At 35.6% G+C, this 16,359-nt stretch overlaps 3 protein-coding genes and 1 non-coding gene across 4 annotated transcripts in view; 2 read left to right on the top strand and 2 right to left on the bottom strand.

The window, feature by feature from the left end:
- Positions 1-2,816, bottom strand: part of LOAG_16852 (SCY1 protein kinase) — a gene marked incomplete at its 5' end in the record, with an annotated part of 6,423 nt that extends 3,607 nt beyond the window's left edge. Inside the window, 8 exons of the mRNA XM_020449510.1 lie at positions 13-49; positions 374-588; positions 828-1,006; positions 1,263-1,441; positions 1,558-1,679; positions 2,046-2,168; positions 2,453-2,590; positions 2,697-2,816. Of these exons, the coding sequence (XP_020306965.1) occupies positions 13-49; positions 374-588; positions 828-1,006; positions 1,263-1,441; positions 1,558-1,679; positions 2,046-2,168; positions 2,453-2,590; positions 2,697-2,816 (1,113 nt within the window). The remainder of the gene's footprint in view (positions 1-12; positions 50-373; positions 589-827; positions 1,007-1,262; positions 1,442-1,557; positions 1,680-2,045; positions 2,169-2,452; positions 2,591-2,696) is intronic.
- Positions 2,817-3,741: 925 nt separating this feature from the next.
- Positions 3,742-5,110, bottom strand: LOAG_06852 (hypothetical protein; the record flags this gene model as incomplete). Its single annotated transcript, XM_003142388.2, has 4 exons — positions 3,742-3,945; positions 4,077-4,229; positions 4,548-4,741; positions 4,972-5,110. 4 exons carry the CDS (start codon positions 5,108-5,110, stop codon positions 3,820-3,822), a joined length of 612 nt encoding a protein of 203 aa, XP_003142436.1. The 3' UTR covers positions 3,742-3,819.
- Positions 5,111-6,778: 1,668 nt separating this feature from the next.
- LOAG_16851 (hypothetical protein) overlaps positions 6,779-16,359 on the top strand; it is an 11,078-nt gene continuing 1,497 nt past the window's right edge. Inside the window, exons 1-11 of the mRNA XM_020449509.1 lie at positions 6,779-6,903; positions 7,288-7,463; positions 8,759-8,909; positions 9,233-9,343; positions 9,609-9,716; positions 10,072-10,283; positions 14,600-14,757; positions 14,960-15,129; positions 15,349-15,419; positions 15,783-15,897; positions 16,097-16,186. Of these exons, the coding sequence (XP_020306964.1) occupies positions 6,790-6,903; positions 7,288-7,463; positions 8,759-8,909; positions 9,233-9,343; positions 9,609-9,716; positions 10,072-10,283; positions 14,600-14,757; positions 14,960-15,129; positions 15,349-15,419; positions 15,783-15,897; positions 16,097-16,186 (1,476 nt within the window). The 5' untranslated portion in view covers positions 6,779-6,789. The remainder of the gene's footprint in view (positions 6,904-7,287; positions 7,464-8,758; positions 8,910-9,232; positions 9,344-9,608; positions 9,717-10,071; positions 10,284-14,599; positions 14,758-14,959; positions 15,130-15,348; positions 15,420-15,782; positions 15,898-16,096; positions 16,187-16,359) is intronic.
- LOAG_20019 lies at positions 13,596-13,685 on the top strand. The gene has a single exon. It is a non-coding gene; the product is annotated as a tRNA-Arg (tRNA).

Raw genomic sequence — 16,359 nt, 5'->3', positions numbered from 1 at the left:
ACTTTCACGAACAGCTGGATTTGTATCCATAAAACCAGATGCAATATTCCTGAAAAGTGAATTTGTATTGAAGACAACAAAAACAGTGACTAAAACCGCGGAAAACCACACTAATTTCCAATTTGACATTCCATAACATCATCGGTATACTTATATATATTTATATTTATTTGGTAGCGGCTAAATAAATATTTAATAGTTACAGTGACTGATATAAGAATCCTCAGTAGCAATCGGACGAAAATCCAAGCATAACGCATACATTCAATGGTACGTTGGCTGTGGAACTTCGTAATAGTTTGCTTAATTACAGCAATGAAAATGTAAATCATGAGAACAAGAGAATTTTGAGAATCGACTTACAAAAACCAACCCATATATCCGTTCGTTAATAATTTGAGGCGTTAAATGAGGTGTTAATTCGTCGATTCGTTCCAATAATTTTACTCGTGTTACACGATCCGGTGAGCTAAATAATTTACACAGGCAAGGCACAATACGGCGCTGATACTCGTCTTCATCCAACAGACGTCCCAAACGAAACAGTGGCATCAAAACATGTGATCCCGCATCGCCATATTCATAACTCTGTCATTTTAAGGAATCCAAAAAAGTTAGGAATTTATTTTCAAATAATAATTACTGAAAATAGATTAAATGAGTCGTGTACTGCAAATTGAGCAATAATATAATTGCAAGGTTGAAATCAGGTATTCCACTGTTTCTGATTATTTGGAAAGAAAAAACTGTAATGTTTTTTGAGATAATGTAAGGAAATACTGTCTACAATCTCTTAACAGTTGCAAATAATAAAGTATATAACATACATGTATTATTTTTGGAAGAATTTTATATTTGGCAATATTATCAGGAAAAAAATCCAATTCATTTTTCAACTCTGTGAAGAATGATTGCTTTTCATGAGCATCTTTTAGTTGAAATTCATCCAAAAACAGTAGCGTATCCACATATCGATTCTTGAAAAAGCCACCAGCCTGACGCAACTCTGAAATGTTTTCTGCATTGTAACATTGTAGAATTCGATCAATAATGGTAAAATGATGAACTAGTGTTGAAATGACCAGCGTCCTGACTGAATATGGGGAAAAGGTCTATTAATGTAATAAGATATGAACACAAACATGAGCAAAAACAGCTGCAGAAGAAATATGTCACTGATTTTTTTTGATTGTTAGTGGGAGTGCTAGGTAAAAATCGGAAAACCATAAAAAGAAAAACAATTGAAAACTATGAAAGAGTGCCTCTCAACAATTCCCCAATATCAAGTTTTGCTGCTCGATTAGTAGCCATCTTTTTATAATGTCCATGCAGTTGTTCAGGAATTTTTTTCGGTGCTTCCGGTTTCGTCACTGATTCATTGAAACCATTGAAAATTTCCCATGTAAGTAATGCGAATGAATTAAGATCAGTACGTGGACTACTAAAAACTGGCAAAGCTATTTACTGATGATTAATAAATTAAGTGAAATGCAGTGTAAAACGAATTTCAAAGAAGAAAAGACAGCATTTTTTAGTTGAACAGAGGAAAAAGTGTACCTGAAACTGGTTGATTTCTCAAAACCGCCAAGTTTCCAATCTCCACTTTCTGTGACGTAAACAGAATGCCGGATATTTTCATGACTTAATTCAGCTTCTTGATGCAAAAATTTCAAACAATTCTATAAACTATATAAAGGTCGGATGATTTTATTGTTATCGGTATAAGGACCACAACACCACGTTAGGCTGGTAATAATGGCCAAGGCTAAAGCATATTCAAGTACCAAACGAATAAAGCTGTGATACAGTTAATGGACCCCCGAAGCTCTGAACTCTGCTGTACTTTGCAGCTCACCCTAAATTTCTCAGAAACGCATTTCGGTATTTCCAAAAGTAATTATGAAAGTCTAGCATATTATTAGTTAATCCCAAAATGGGATATTTAGATTCATCATACTGATAAAGAGGATGAAGATCATACATAAATAAAATAATTTATAATTCAGAGGCAACACATAAATTTGTAACAGTAGAAAGAGGCATACCATTAGCTGAAATAGACCCCAGGAAACAACAAAATCCTTCTGCTTATCAGTTAATTTGTTTTCCGTGATATAAATTTTTAGAGGTACGCAAGCTTCAGTTATCAGATAAAAAGTACCATTCATCTGAAACAGAAACTCAAAATGATGATCTGTGTAAGTCGGACATTATCAGTGCTGGTGGCTCTACTATGATTTTCGAATTAACAAACATGGAGTGCTGTAATGAGATCTTCAAGATATGTCATTCTTCATCAAATGAATCTTATATACACTACAAAATAAACGAAGAGTTTGAAGTCTTGAAAAAGAAGTTTGATAACTGAAAGTTTAACAAAGTCCCAACAAAAAAGAAAAAGATCGAGAGACGGATGTACCATACAACCAATAATTTTATAGGAAATTCGAACCTCAATGCTATCCAAATAAGCAAGAACATTTGGATGCCGGAGAGTCTTCAGTTTACGTGCTTGGGCTTTTAGCACTAATCCCGGACCACAGTCCGATACCGTTGCCCAGAAACAGGTAGCAAGTTCGGACGGTTCAGCCTGCAATAATGCTGACCTATTTATCAATAAGACTTGAAAATTAAATTTTAGACGATTTTCATTTCACACAACCAAAATTCGTGTAGCATTCACTAATTGAAGTTACCTTTTTAAAGCTTTTTCCGATGAATATACCATCAAAATTATAGAAACTGTTAGCAGGTAGCTCATACGGAAATACACTTTTTGGATCGCGTGAGAAAAATGATGACAACACGGATGTCATATATTTTTCCTGGAAAATACGACAGATAAGTACAAAAGGCTCTTATTAATAATGATCATTTTAGAACTATGCTAACCAGCACACAACGGTTAGCATAATTCACTGGAATTATGATTAAACGATTCAACGAACAGAATGACCCGGCAGATTTCTTGGATTCCTTAGATTTCCCTCTATCTCTTCTCATACCATTCACTACCACTTGAAGACAGAACCACAGTTTGCAATAGAGATTTAATGAAGGTTTATAACTAATAATGTAAGATGACAAAAGTCTCGCAGAGCCACAATTCCCAACATCAACAAACAACAAGGCAATCCGGAATTATTTGGCAAAATGACCCCATGCCCAATGAAGAAACTACACATTTACCAGTTGTATTGTTGACCACTATTCCTCAGCTGTTCTTTCATTTTTCCTTGCATTCTCCTATCACTCATGGATGTTTCCTAAGTCAGCATCGGTCCCTACCGGAAAAAGACCTGAATGATTCATGTCAATCAATCTTGAGTCTGTCTTTTCTAAATTACTCTTCAGGTTCGAGTCATCTGTAATTGTCCCTGAAAATACACTCGCTTTGCAATCGCGGGTAGACTATTTGTTGTTTGTTTTATTTGACGATATTCCGTCTGAAAAGTAGTATAGGAATGAAACATTCCAGAATACAATGTCGCCTCATCTCCCAGTTCTGAACTCCATCCTTACCGGTCCATAACACGATACACATTCCTCCGTGGTAAGGTTAATTGGTTCAAATTTGAAATTTTAACTAATCCATTGAACTTTATTTTGAATTAATAAGGTTTTTAGACAACTTTATTGTATTTTGGAAATGCTTATGACTGGCTAATAAATGATAACTATTGGGATGACAACCGTTGATTAAGAAAGTTTATTTGTAAACTGATAATCAAATAAGGGAAGCAGAGATTGTTGAGCTGTCCATCCATTTTGCTCATCTTCAGAGGGAAATCAAAACTGTAGAGGTTTTTTGGAATCGAGTTAAACTTGTCTCAATCTCTCATCATTTGGTGGTGTTCGAACGGACAATACTTCGGATACGAAATTGCGTGCTTTGGGAGAATCAGGACGTTCTACAATAATGCTTACATTTCTTGATGACAAACCCTGAAAAAAACCATATTCTTATTAATTTTGTAGTGAAATTTCTAAAATGTCATCGATAGCTTATCATTCCATACTGTTACTTTTCTTTCATTTTTATTTATTAGTTGTTTATTTATTAATTCCTCAGTTACCTGAACAATAATCTTCCTTGCCATCTCTTTGTCATTAATGACTGTCCCATCAACTTGCAAAATTCGATCCCCAACCATCAGACATTCAGCACTCAACGACTCATTCGTCACACGTGTCACATAAACGTGTCCTTCTTTACTATTTTTCACTTGCTGAAAAGTAGCTTTTAGAGAGTGTAGAGAGTGGAAGGGTTTCAATATGATAGTAATTTAGAAAACACATATCATCTTCTCTTCCTTCTTTCACTGACATTCTGAAGCATTTCGTTCATCAAAGCTCCCATTCATATTTCGCGTCAATCCTACCATTCAAATGAACATGAGGATACGTATTCCTAGTTCTCCACATGGTATCACACGTATTACCCTCTCATACCTCTCATACCTCTCATTCTGTTGACACCCGGCAGTTGCAAAACTCTGCGACTTCGGCACGATTCGATCTTACAGTCTTCAGTTCCCTAGACCAACGTGTTGTCCATCGCACCACGGGACTACGATTAAATGTTTATAGATGTTGTGAATTATCGTAAACCGTTTATCAAGTTGAACAGGAACATGGCAGATTGATAAGAGATATTGCAGTGAGCCATGCGGTTTGGTACGGAGACGAGGATTCAGAGGTTCGCTTCCTGCCGGTCTCATCACATGTCTTAATCTTTGGGCTTAAATCCGACTCAAACTGCAGGCTGAAGCACTTTCTGTATCACTATTATGGGACTGCACTCAAAGAGATTGGATTTCCTACAATTCTTCAAAAATATTTCTTATCATTTTGTAGGCATTTCCAAAGCGCTCATTGGTTACTTGGTCAAAATCAATAGCTGAAGCATGTGATATCACAATAATAATGCAGTAACAGTCGTTGAGAAAAACAACAGCAAACTAACCAAACCAACTCTCGTACCCGTTTTATGCTGCATCATTTTCACCTTCAAATACAGAAAACCATCGCGTTTTGTGATTCGTTTATCATCAACACATTGCTCATGCTTAATTTCCTCGCCACGTTTTTTATCACGACTTATTGTCATTCTAAACTTTATTTTTTTGATGAGAAAAAGTTCTCGTCATTTACAAAGTGCTCATGGGAAATGGGAAATCTATTCAAGAAATCTGTACTTCTCCGTAATCAGTTTCAACTCTCTTATTATAGCAAAGTTTGGTAATATCTTCGTAGTTCGTTATTCCTTAGGACGAAAGGATCCGGGTGGGAAAAGGATAGATAACCTTCCCATGTTGGTTACCACTAATATGTCGTTAATTTCGGTTTTCTGCGTCTTTTCAACTCTTCATTACTTTTGTTTCTCTTTTTTCCATATCCAAAAGATTAATCACTATTACTCCTATTTCATCCTCGAGTTTAATTCAATTCCATTCTTCAATATTTTAAGGAGCAAGTGTAGGTTGTAGTTCAAAATTTCGAAACGGTTGGAAAATTCCCATTGCCTTGTAATGTGATGTTTTTGCTGAATTCGAGCGAATGCATTCCGATCGGTTACAGAACAGTCATTAACTGCTAAAATTTTATCGCCAACATTGATTTGACCCTCTAATGCACCACTTCGTTGTACGAATGTTACAGTGAGCTGGAATGGAAGTGCAGCTTAGATGATGTGGAAATTGTCAGACAGCTTTCCTTCGGAGTAATGATAGTGTGGTTACAACGAAAGGTTACCCTTCCCTAATTTACCTTTGTCAGATCAAGCTTGATCATTTACACTTTTCACAAACATCGTCTCCTGAACGTTATTTTTAGGCTTTTTAAGCTAGCAATGTTTAATAAAGCGAAAGAAATTTAGCGAGCCTTTTTCTCCTTATTAATTTTAATTTGCAAGCTTGGAATTAACAGTTAACACATCCACTTCCATATTTTACCGCTTATTTAATGCAACACTTGAAACTAGCCAAGTTCACAACTTTGGTCGGTCCTTTCAGTCTTTCTTGAACAGATCATTAAATATAAAACAGGAGTGAATAAGACGGATGTAGGGATGATTATATAACGGAATGGAAAAGGAAAAAATGTGATCATTCCGTTCTTGTCGTTCTGCTTTCACTCCATCCGTCCTCTACTGCCCCATTTCTTCTCTCACACCTTGTGGTGATTCATTATTTCTCTGTTCATTCATTTTTCAACAAAGTTCCATTTATCCATTCCTAACTAATTTTCAACAGCTGTTAATATATTATTGGAATTTATTGATAGTGAATAGTTTGGTACTGTGTATTGGATTGTGAGGAATAAACTTACATCCTTAGTGTATGATATACCAGGCAGTTCACCAGCATCAATGTTGACGCGTAGATGGTGCAATTCCTCCCTGTCAGCAACCATCCTCCTCTCTCCATGTGCAACCTCAACAATGGTTCGTATCTCACACATTCCTCATTATTATTCCATGCAAATATTTCCTACTTGATCTTTCTTGCGATTTCATCATCGATCAAAGATGACCTCAATATGTATTATCTTGCTATTCTTTGAGTAATTTCTACCTTCCCTAAGAAGTACGCATTCCATTTATGTTTAAGACAAGTGGAAGCTATGTGAAAAGTTCGATCTCTTCGGTGACAGTCGTGATTGAATGAATTGATGTGAACTAGGTAATTCCACGCTTTCGCTTTTAGATTTTTTTGTCGAATGTCATTAGTATCTCCTATTATAGCATCTAATTACTTTATGCTTCAGATTCAAGTTCCATTTTATAGGATGAATATCAGAATTTGTACCATTGGAGCTTTAGCTGTTGGCTCCATATTCATTATTATTGGTATTATTTCTCTAACTATCATTCCACTGACGATAAATAAGGAAGTTATCAAGGTTTGTCCAGAGTCATTCTATATTCGTTAACATTAATCAGCTAGCTATAAATAAATATTTGAGTGGGCAGATATGATACTTGCTTCATTATCGCTATTGTTTGTAATGTTTGTCCACATCACTGCTGTTGCTAGACTGGTTTCTAAAATCAGTAGTCTAATAAGAACAATACTGGGATCTATTTTCTCCTTTACATCGGTTTCTATAGTAATACCATTAGTGGCATGTGAAGTACGATGTTACAGCTTTCAGCACAGGAATGGATTGAATTTAAAACTATATTTATGATTTTTCAAAATAAATTCGATTGCAAATAACTTCTCATACTTGCTCACAAGGAAGTAAAAGTTCTTGTTGTTTCGGCATCTTCGACCATACTTTCAGAGTGAACATTTGGGTTTCGATGAGAATGGTACTTATAACATAATGACCCAACGCTGGATTGAGCAGAATTATTCAATGAAACTCAAAATATGGACCGTTTCTATAACAAATCCAGATGATGTCATTCAACATGGGAGCTATCCTGCGCTTGTTGAAAAAGGACCATATGTTTATACGTTAGTTACTTGTCCTCTCCACGACATCCTTGTCGTGAGGAAGAAGCTTGCATGCCTTAATCAATTTGCAAGTTATGCTGGCGATGGTAGAGTCACTGATACCAGATAGATCTCTACCGAAGGATCAGACAAAGTGTGTCCGAGCAGGATGGGCTCGCCAGCATCCCGGTAACCACTATAGGAATAGGACAACTAATTCTACACTCTGGCGGATGGTATCGTGGAAGCTGGTTCTCGACGGCAACAAAGTGCTTTTGTTGAAACTGGAATAACTGGCACAGGTGATTGGCTAGGATGGAGTCCTCCACTTGTATCGCCGGTAGTTTTTAGTCTAGTGTTCGGAAACTCGACTTGGAATATTTGAGAGCAGTGTAGCGTCGGAGTGCCAGTAAGATTGCAAACAGAACTGATCCCTGTGATTGACTCCATCCGTTTCATAGTAATTTTGGATAACGAAGAATTTGCACTTTTAGAGTTATACGAAAGATTGTATATTGATAAGTAAATAGAATTATGTGATGGTAGATTAGAAACATGAGGTTAAACCGTTACAGTGGGCACTTTGTCTGTCACCGTAACCAGTTATCGTTACAGTGAGCACTTTGTCTATTACCATAACCAGTTACTGTTACAGCGGGCACTTTGTCACCATAACCAGTTACCGTTACAGTGGACACTTTGTCACCGTAAACAGTTACCGTTATAGTGGGCACTTTGTCTATCACCTTGGCAATTTACACAATGAAATGATAAGGAAGGCTCACAAGTACAATGGAGCTTTGTTCATTACTGTAGATTGACATCCCACGGTCCATGGTGATTTGGACTGTGAGATGTACATTACCACTCACTACAAATTATACAAATATAATCAATACATCAGGGAAACAACTATGTGGATTGTTTTATCAGAATATTGGACAAAAAACTTCCTTCGGTCTTTTCCCATAAATGGGTCCCATTTAACCTTCTAAGGCTATCCATCTAATGACATGACAGAACGTACATCCTGGGGACTTCACTGTCACGTCTTAACTTGCTGGGCCTGACAGACGAACCTTCAGAATAAAAGGAAGGGCTAGTTTCCCGCATGCTTTGCCTCACCAAAAAAATCCACTGCACAGGCCACAGGCTTGAAGGATACATCAGCTTCTTTGCTTTGTGATTGGCGCTGCAGCAGCAAGTCATCTGGTTACTTCCATTAGCGGGTTTGGATAAATGAATCGATAAGAAAGTTTGTGTATTTGTATATAGGCGTGAAGTACTGTGAGTTGTTGAAATGACGTCATTTACAGAGAATATCGGAAGAGAGTGAAGGTGGATTTCATGCGAAATAATACTCGTGTATTGTTTCGTAATCGACGTTATTACATCTACAACGAAAAGGAGTCATGCTCGAACTGTAGTCTGAATGATCCGGTAACCATACCAAATGTTATGTTCCAGGTAGGTGCTGTTTTCAATGTCTTTCTTCAGTGTAGTTATGATGAACATCTGCTTCGACGTTATCCTGGAAAAAGTATGGAGTGAACAAGGATCAAAAGGATCAGGATACTGCTGTTATTCGTTATGCATCTGTAATGAAATGATGTGAGGATTATGAGTGGGATTATTAAAGTTGTTCAATACTGAATGTATGATACTTAAAGTTATTGAGATTGAAACGCGCATCTAGTGCAGCCATTAATGATCTCTCTGTGAATACATTACCGGTTTTTTACATATACCTCAAGATTGTTGGCTGTTGCAAATTCAACTTCAACTTTTAGTATATAGTTAATATTGCCGCTGAAAGTGGTTTTTTGGTGAAGGAACTGATCAGAATTGCTCTTCGTCGTTTCAAACGTGAAACACCATTTATCCGTGTCACTGTGAACCAGGTGTGATTTGCTGTTATTCATCAATTTCCTTCTAGTATGAGTCAAGTTGTATTTAGGCAGGTTAATTGGAGGAGAACATTTCCTTCGGATTATTGGTGTTACGGATAAATGAGCCTGTATGAAAAAAAAAAAAGAAAAACAGCTGCAGATAAAATTATTGTTACTTCATGAAAAGAGAAATTAGAGCTTTGGAGGCCAGATTTGGTCAAATTGAATTCAATAAAAAAGTGCAAATTTGGATGAAATTAGTTCTTTCATTTTTTAGATGCTTTTTGAAGGATATGAAGACCCGCTGATCGGATGGATATGTAATAGAAACTTGACTCGTCCTCTGTGTGCTATTGCAGGGTTTCCAATGCGCATGAAATTCTTGGTAAATTTTTAAAGTTATTCGAAGGAGATAGGAATGTTAAAGGTCTTTTTTAGTGATCACCTTTCATTTTAATAAAGTTTGGCCCAGTTCCTTCTAGCTGTGGTTGTAAATGCAAACAAAAACTTTCTGTTGCGTGAATACATTTATTGTGGTATACGGGAACATGAAATGAGGAGGTTTGGTAACTCAACCGCAACAATTCCATAATAAGATAATTGGAATCATTAATATTTGTTGAATGAATAGTTCATTCTTGTTTTTTCTTAGGAATTTGAGTAGGAGAGATTTTTGGTAATTACATTTTTGAAAAAGGTTCAAAAAGTTTTGAAATCTTCGACAGATGTCTCTTTTCTAGGAAAATGGTACAGATTATGGTGAATATTTGATTGATACGGGATTGGAAGATACCGGCAAAATTGGTCGGGTGTACGAATGGAATGGACGAAATGAAACACCGTGGTGGAGTACTGCACAGGCACGGAAAATCAATGGAACAGATGGGGAGCTGTTTTCACCATTCTTATCAATATCCGATGATTTGCCTATTTTTCTTGGAGATTTGGGCAGGTGAGTTCTTTGATAAATGTTTTTACTTTCATACTGATTAAGCAGAAATGATTTTATAACTTTCAAAATGTTCACCTGGGACAGTACTTTCCATGTTCCAAATATTTGCATTTCTCCAAAGAGGAAGCAGAAGTCAGTAGAATGCCACAAACGACTGTCTGAAATACGCCAAAATAGTTACATTTTGATTTATTACATTTTGTTGTTGATGGTTCAAATTTTTAGAAAAATACGTGTCTTTTAAGTGAAATGGGTGCTTTGTTCAGCTACTTTCTAAGAAAACCCGTGTTTTTCATATGGGTATTTTCCGATTCCTTTCTTTTTTATTCCTTAATTGGCAGGTGAAAAGATCTTATATTTCTGAAGTGATTAATCTAGAATATTTTCTCGCACTTTGATTCGCTCAGCGTCCCTCTCGCAAGTGAAACTGTTGGTTTGAATGCAGAATTCTTTAGCATTATCTCGTTGTTAATTACTTTTTTCAGGAGTTTTTCCTTCACTTCGAAACGTTGAAGAAATTTTTAAAATATGTAATTTGTTTTACGTTTTACTTTCCATATTATGGTAGCTGAATGGATTATTTTGAATGGTTAGTTATTCTTGAGAAGATTTCAAGATTAATCACTTATCAAAATAATCCATTCAATTACCATGATATGATAGGTAAAGTATGGTATCTCTCTTGGCTATAAAACTATTGGTTGGCTGCTAATTGGACATTTTGTTCTTCATCTCAATTTTTTGTTTAGAGTAAATTACACTTTGTCTTTACGATTTAGAGTAAATTACACTTTGAAAAGTGCTAGTGAGTATATGCGAATTAGAAGAAATTGAATCGTTATAGGTTAGGAATAGGGCAACATTATTACTTTGTTTATAAAATCCAAAAATCAGTTTAATAGGAAAAAAAATGAAGTGTTTCCGCTATCACTAAAGCAAGCAGAAAGATGTGGCTTATGAGTAATTATGGAGGCTTTCGTAACAGAGATCTGAATACCGATTTAATAAAGAATTGACAACTTTTTGTGAAGTTTCAAAGTGCCATCAGTTAACCTTATAAAGAAAATATAGAGAATTGGAATATTAATGAGAGATCGGTCTGAACATTATGGTGTGATGTCTTAGAGACTCTAAGTAAATGTGAATCAGTCTATGAATTTATATATTTCCTAATTGGATTATTTTGTACTTATCTTTTATGTTGTACTCATTCTAATTCAAAATGATTACCGCATTGAGCACCCAATCAGTTACTATGGGTAAGTACAAAAAAAGTTTCCTTCCTTGCTAAAACATGCTTACAGTGTGTAAAAATATGTTGAACTGGTTGTGTAAAAGAATGGTAGGAATACTCTCTTGCTGAAACTTGAGAAATATGGGAGGAAAGATTTAATTGGATCAGCACCGTCAAATATCATTAGGTGGAGAACGGTAGTTCCTCTTTCAATGGTAGTCAAAACCAATTATGAATATTTTTCATTGGAGGTCTTTTTTCTTTTCTTTTTTTTTTTTTTACTTCGGAGTTCTTACTTCTGTAACAGAACATAAGATATTCTATTTATTTGTGATGCAGGACTTAACTGGTCGTTTGATTTAGGTATCTATCTGTTGAGATATTTCTAAATGCTGCCGTTACATCGAATATGTTTAAACCTATCGTAAGTTTACGTATTCTCCTATTAGCAGATTTTCTTGAATTTTGCATGCCTCCAATTCTGAAAAATTGAAAAACCGATTACTGATTCCTGATTTCCGAAGAAATGCATATTTTCCCCGACTTCCAGAGAAATATGCATATTTTCTTAACCCGAGGTTTTCTGAAATACATGTTGATGACACCTACAACATATTATTATTGATCATAACTCGATTTGGATAGCAAAGAATCTCTTATTCGGAGAAATTGCAAATCTTGAACTTTAGTGTGGTGCAACACTGACTTGTTTTACTTGGAGGAGTCTGAAAAGTAAAGGGTTTCCTGTTCCCTACCTTCTACAAGAAAATTTTTCTATATTTCCTTCTGAGTTTTAATTTTCTCACTTTTACTTAGGGATAAAAAAGTGGAATTGTTGCCATTGATATCAACTGTGAAAAAACATTTCTGATTTGTAATTTCCCGATAGTATCAGCACTTAATTCGGAATTCGGTTTCTTTGACTTTCAGATTCCAAACATGAATTTTCTCTTCATCTTTCACCGTTCTTGTACCAAGTTTCCTTCAGCAGCTAAAAAGTTTCAACGACAAGTGCTTATTTTGGATGCTTCATGGGAACGTGAAATGACGTTTTCAAAATGATTTTTTTCAAAATCTACTTTTTTGTGCTCAGGATACATTTACAGTATTTTTTTTTCATATACCATATGTCAACTCATTTGTCCGACAAGAAAATCTAACATATTGCCTAAAACTTTCCAGAAAAAGAAGACAAACTTCCCAGGTAAGGATATTAAACTAAGCTTCTTTTCAGGCGTAGATACTGAGGTCTTGCTTGCAAAATAGTTCATAAAATGTAGCAGTTGGGAAATAAGTGACTAATCATGAAACAAGGAGTCTTCTGCCTCTTTCCTTGGCGGGTACAAGTGCAACAGCTCCTTCCTTAACTTTTAGCTTTATCCTTGACAAGATATTGCAAAGGGCAAACTGATACTAAAAAAAGTTCAAAATACACGATTTTTGGGAATCAATGACAAATTCTGCAGAAATCATTGCGGCTGTTTTTCTTCGTGGTACCAATTGGAGTGGCATATTTAAAACAAGCTCTGAGAGGGACTCGTTCCTTTCCGCCTTTTTGGCGGAAATACGCATCATGAGTTCCTAGTCAATAAAGTGCATATTTAGAAGGGCAAAGTTAAAATGACCATTACGGATAATGAATGGATAGAAAGTGAGATTGAGGAGAGTGCTGGAGAGAAGGTACTAAAGACTTCAAAAATCATTCATTCTTCGAGTATAACACTTTGTACTGTCTAACTAATTCACCGGTGAGTGGGAGGAGGGAAGAGCCTTCGTAAATCATTCAAAATTTCGAATTTGATGTCTATCCCTTTTAACTTAGTTGGTGAGCGACCAATTGCGTCTTTTAATCGTTGCAAATGACTTTTTAGCCGTGAAAGGTTTCTCATTAGACTAGAAAGAGGGGAAGTATGTCTTATGAGGGTTGACCGGTGGTCAGGTGTGTGTCGCTCATTCTGCATTGTTTATTCAGTAAAGAAGAGTGTCGATTTTCGAGGTGGACAGCGGATATTAAGCTCACTTTCCTATGCGCACCACATGCATTGCACAACAATTCTTATTTGTGGGCCTTATATAGCGCTCCCGTGGCCTAATGGATAAGGCGTTGGTCTCCTAAGCCAGCAACAGGGAGTCAACCAACGATGGGGGTTCAAGTCCCCCCGGGAGCCCAACGTTTTTTCCTCCAAATACTGACAATAACATTTAAAATTATCTTACAGAGCAAACGAATTCGCTCCATTTCGCTCTGTACCGATTAAGGTAAAAATGCGCTCCATGTAGGACAGAAGAATAAGTGGATATGCAGCATCACTGAGATCAAGATTTAATAATTATGAATTTTGGTTTTAAAAAATTTGCAAATCTATGGTAGTTCGTAGAATTCCCCCTTCTTTTAATTTTGGATCCTTGCGCCCTGTTTGTAGCTAGTTTTAATGGCAATTCAGTCAGACATTGGCATCAAAAAGTTCTAGAACTTAATTTATGAGACAGAAATAGAGGGATTTGTATTACCATTAATTGAAATCCTTATTGTAATAACGTTTTTTTTTCTTTGGTTTATTTATCTTTGTTTGGTCTTTTCAGGAATTTGAAATAGACCTTTATGGTTTTCCACTTGAGAAATGACCTATTTTCCAAACTAAAAAAGGTAGAAATAACTAAACAGAAATAAAGAAAAAATATGAAAGCAAGATTGTTATTGTCAGTCTTGCCTTAAAGGACAGTGTGACTTTATCCAGTTTTTACTGATCTTTATGATTTCAACTTGTTAGTTTCTCTTCCAACATACTTTTAAGGACCTGTTCCTTTTCCAATTTCTATGTTACATTAATATTTCACTGCTCTAATTCCTATTATTTGAATGCAGGCTTAAATTTTAGTATTGAATTCAGTTTTTTATTTGGTAGAAATAGACCTTTATGGTTTTCCACTTGAGAAATGACCTATTTTCCAAACTAAAAAAGGTAGAAAATAAGTTTTTTATTTGGTAGAGAAGCAGTAATCAAAGAAATTTGTTGGAATTTGTTGTCAAGAAATTTGTTGGTATTTGAAAATGAAGGGCATATAATACGCTTAATTCCAGATCAGTTTACTTACATTACGACAAATCAGTGACATATGGGCGAATACCATCGTATCGCTTCGTGATTCCTTCGAAAGTTTACGATCCGTTTTTGCCAGAAAATAAAGGATTCTGTAGTCAAGAAACACCACGCTATTTCGACAGTGATGTACAACCTCGTCAGTTTCCTGTTCCAAATTAAAATTCCTCAACTAAAAAAAGTAGACTGATTCCAATTAAGCAACAAGAAGGAAAATTTAAATCTAGATGTTTGAAATGAAGCTAACTCTTCAGAGATTGGATCCATGAACTCTGGGCTTCATCCTGTTAAACTCATTTTCTCTATTTGCTGATATAACACTGATTTTCCGGCTTTTTTAGGAGGATGCCTACCTGCTGGTATGTTTGATATTGGTCGCACAAAATTGGGATCCCCCCATATCTATCTCTCCGGTGTTCATTTTTACAACTCACCTCCACAAGTTTATCAAAATTTCACTGGTTTCCAGCGTCCAGATAGCAGCGATGCAACATATATTGACATTGAACCAGTTAGTTTAATTCTTGAAGGCTTATATATCTGGTTCGAATAGATGTTCGAATTTCTGTTTTAAATACTTTTGGAAAAAAAAAATTTATATGTAAATGAAAAACGATTTTAACCGTCAGAAATTCCAGCGAAAGTTATGATTTAAGTTTTTAACATAAAAATTTTTAGCTGTTGACTGGTAAATTTCATGACGTCAAAATTGAAATTTCACTGATTTCAGTATACGGGCGTTGTCGTGAATGCTTTTGCAGCTTCTCAAATAAATATTGGAATGATAAGTGGCAATTTATAGTTCGTTTTCTCTTCCTTTTTTTTTTTTTTCCATGTCATCATGTCATTCTTGGCACCCAGCAATAGCCATTTGAATTGCTGGTGGTTGGTGTCGTTTCCCAAAAAATAATTTGAAGCGTTTATGATAGTTTTGTCATCAACGAGAGTTACATTACACTGGCTTTTCTGGCAGTTTTAATTCTGTTACTAATAGTAACGCAACATTAATGTAAAAAACGGTGAATTGGCGTAAACTGGAAAAATTAAGAGCGAATTCAAACTACGGCATGCGACTTTTCGAACAGGAATGAATATCTTTAACACTTTGCTTGATTTTATTTAATTTTCCGAACGTTGAAGAAATGCTTTCGAGAATTCTTATAGCATGCTTGGTAAAATGCCGAACATGATTGTACCTGTACTATGGATGAATGAATTGATAAACGTGGATGAACAAACAAAAAAGGATCTCGAAACGGTCGTGCTCATGCCACGAGGGGTGAATTGTTCTGATCTTAATTTACTGATTTGTCAGAAACGCTGACATTTTAACTAGTACATGGGTTGTATGAATGGTTCGACGACTGGAAGCTTGGGACTTCTCTCTATATATGACCTTGTTTAGCATAAAGCTAAAATTCATAACATATTATCAATAAAAATGCCATATAATTTGTTATTCCATAATTGTACTTCAGGCACGCATTCTTGGTATTTCGCTGGTGGGTGCTGGTTTGCTTCTTTGGATAGTTTTCCTGATAATCTCGTTGAGAAATATTTACTTGGGGGTAAGTTTGTTTTTTTTTTTTTTTGGTGGCAAATATCTGTTAATCTTGCAGAACTTTGTCAGTTTTTAGAAGCGTAGTATTGTGGTTCAAAACATTTTTTTGAAAAATGTTTACTCTCAAGAGGATAATGTTTTGTTGAAATTCAAATGATTTTAGTGACAGTGGAACTTTTC

The sequence above is a fragment of the Loa loa genome, assembly GCF_000183805.2.
Source record: "Loa loa unplaced genomic scaffold supercont3.23, whole genome shotgun sequence".
NCBI classification, from domain to species: domain Eukaryota; kingdom Metazoa; phylum Nematoda; class Chromadorea; order Rhabditida; family Onchocercidae; genus Loa; species Loa loa.
The sequence above is the reverse complement of the archived record's forward strand: the minus strand, read 5'-3'. Positions and strand labels throughout refer to the sequence as shown.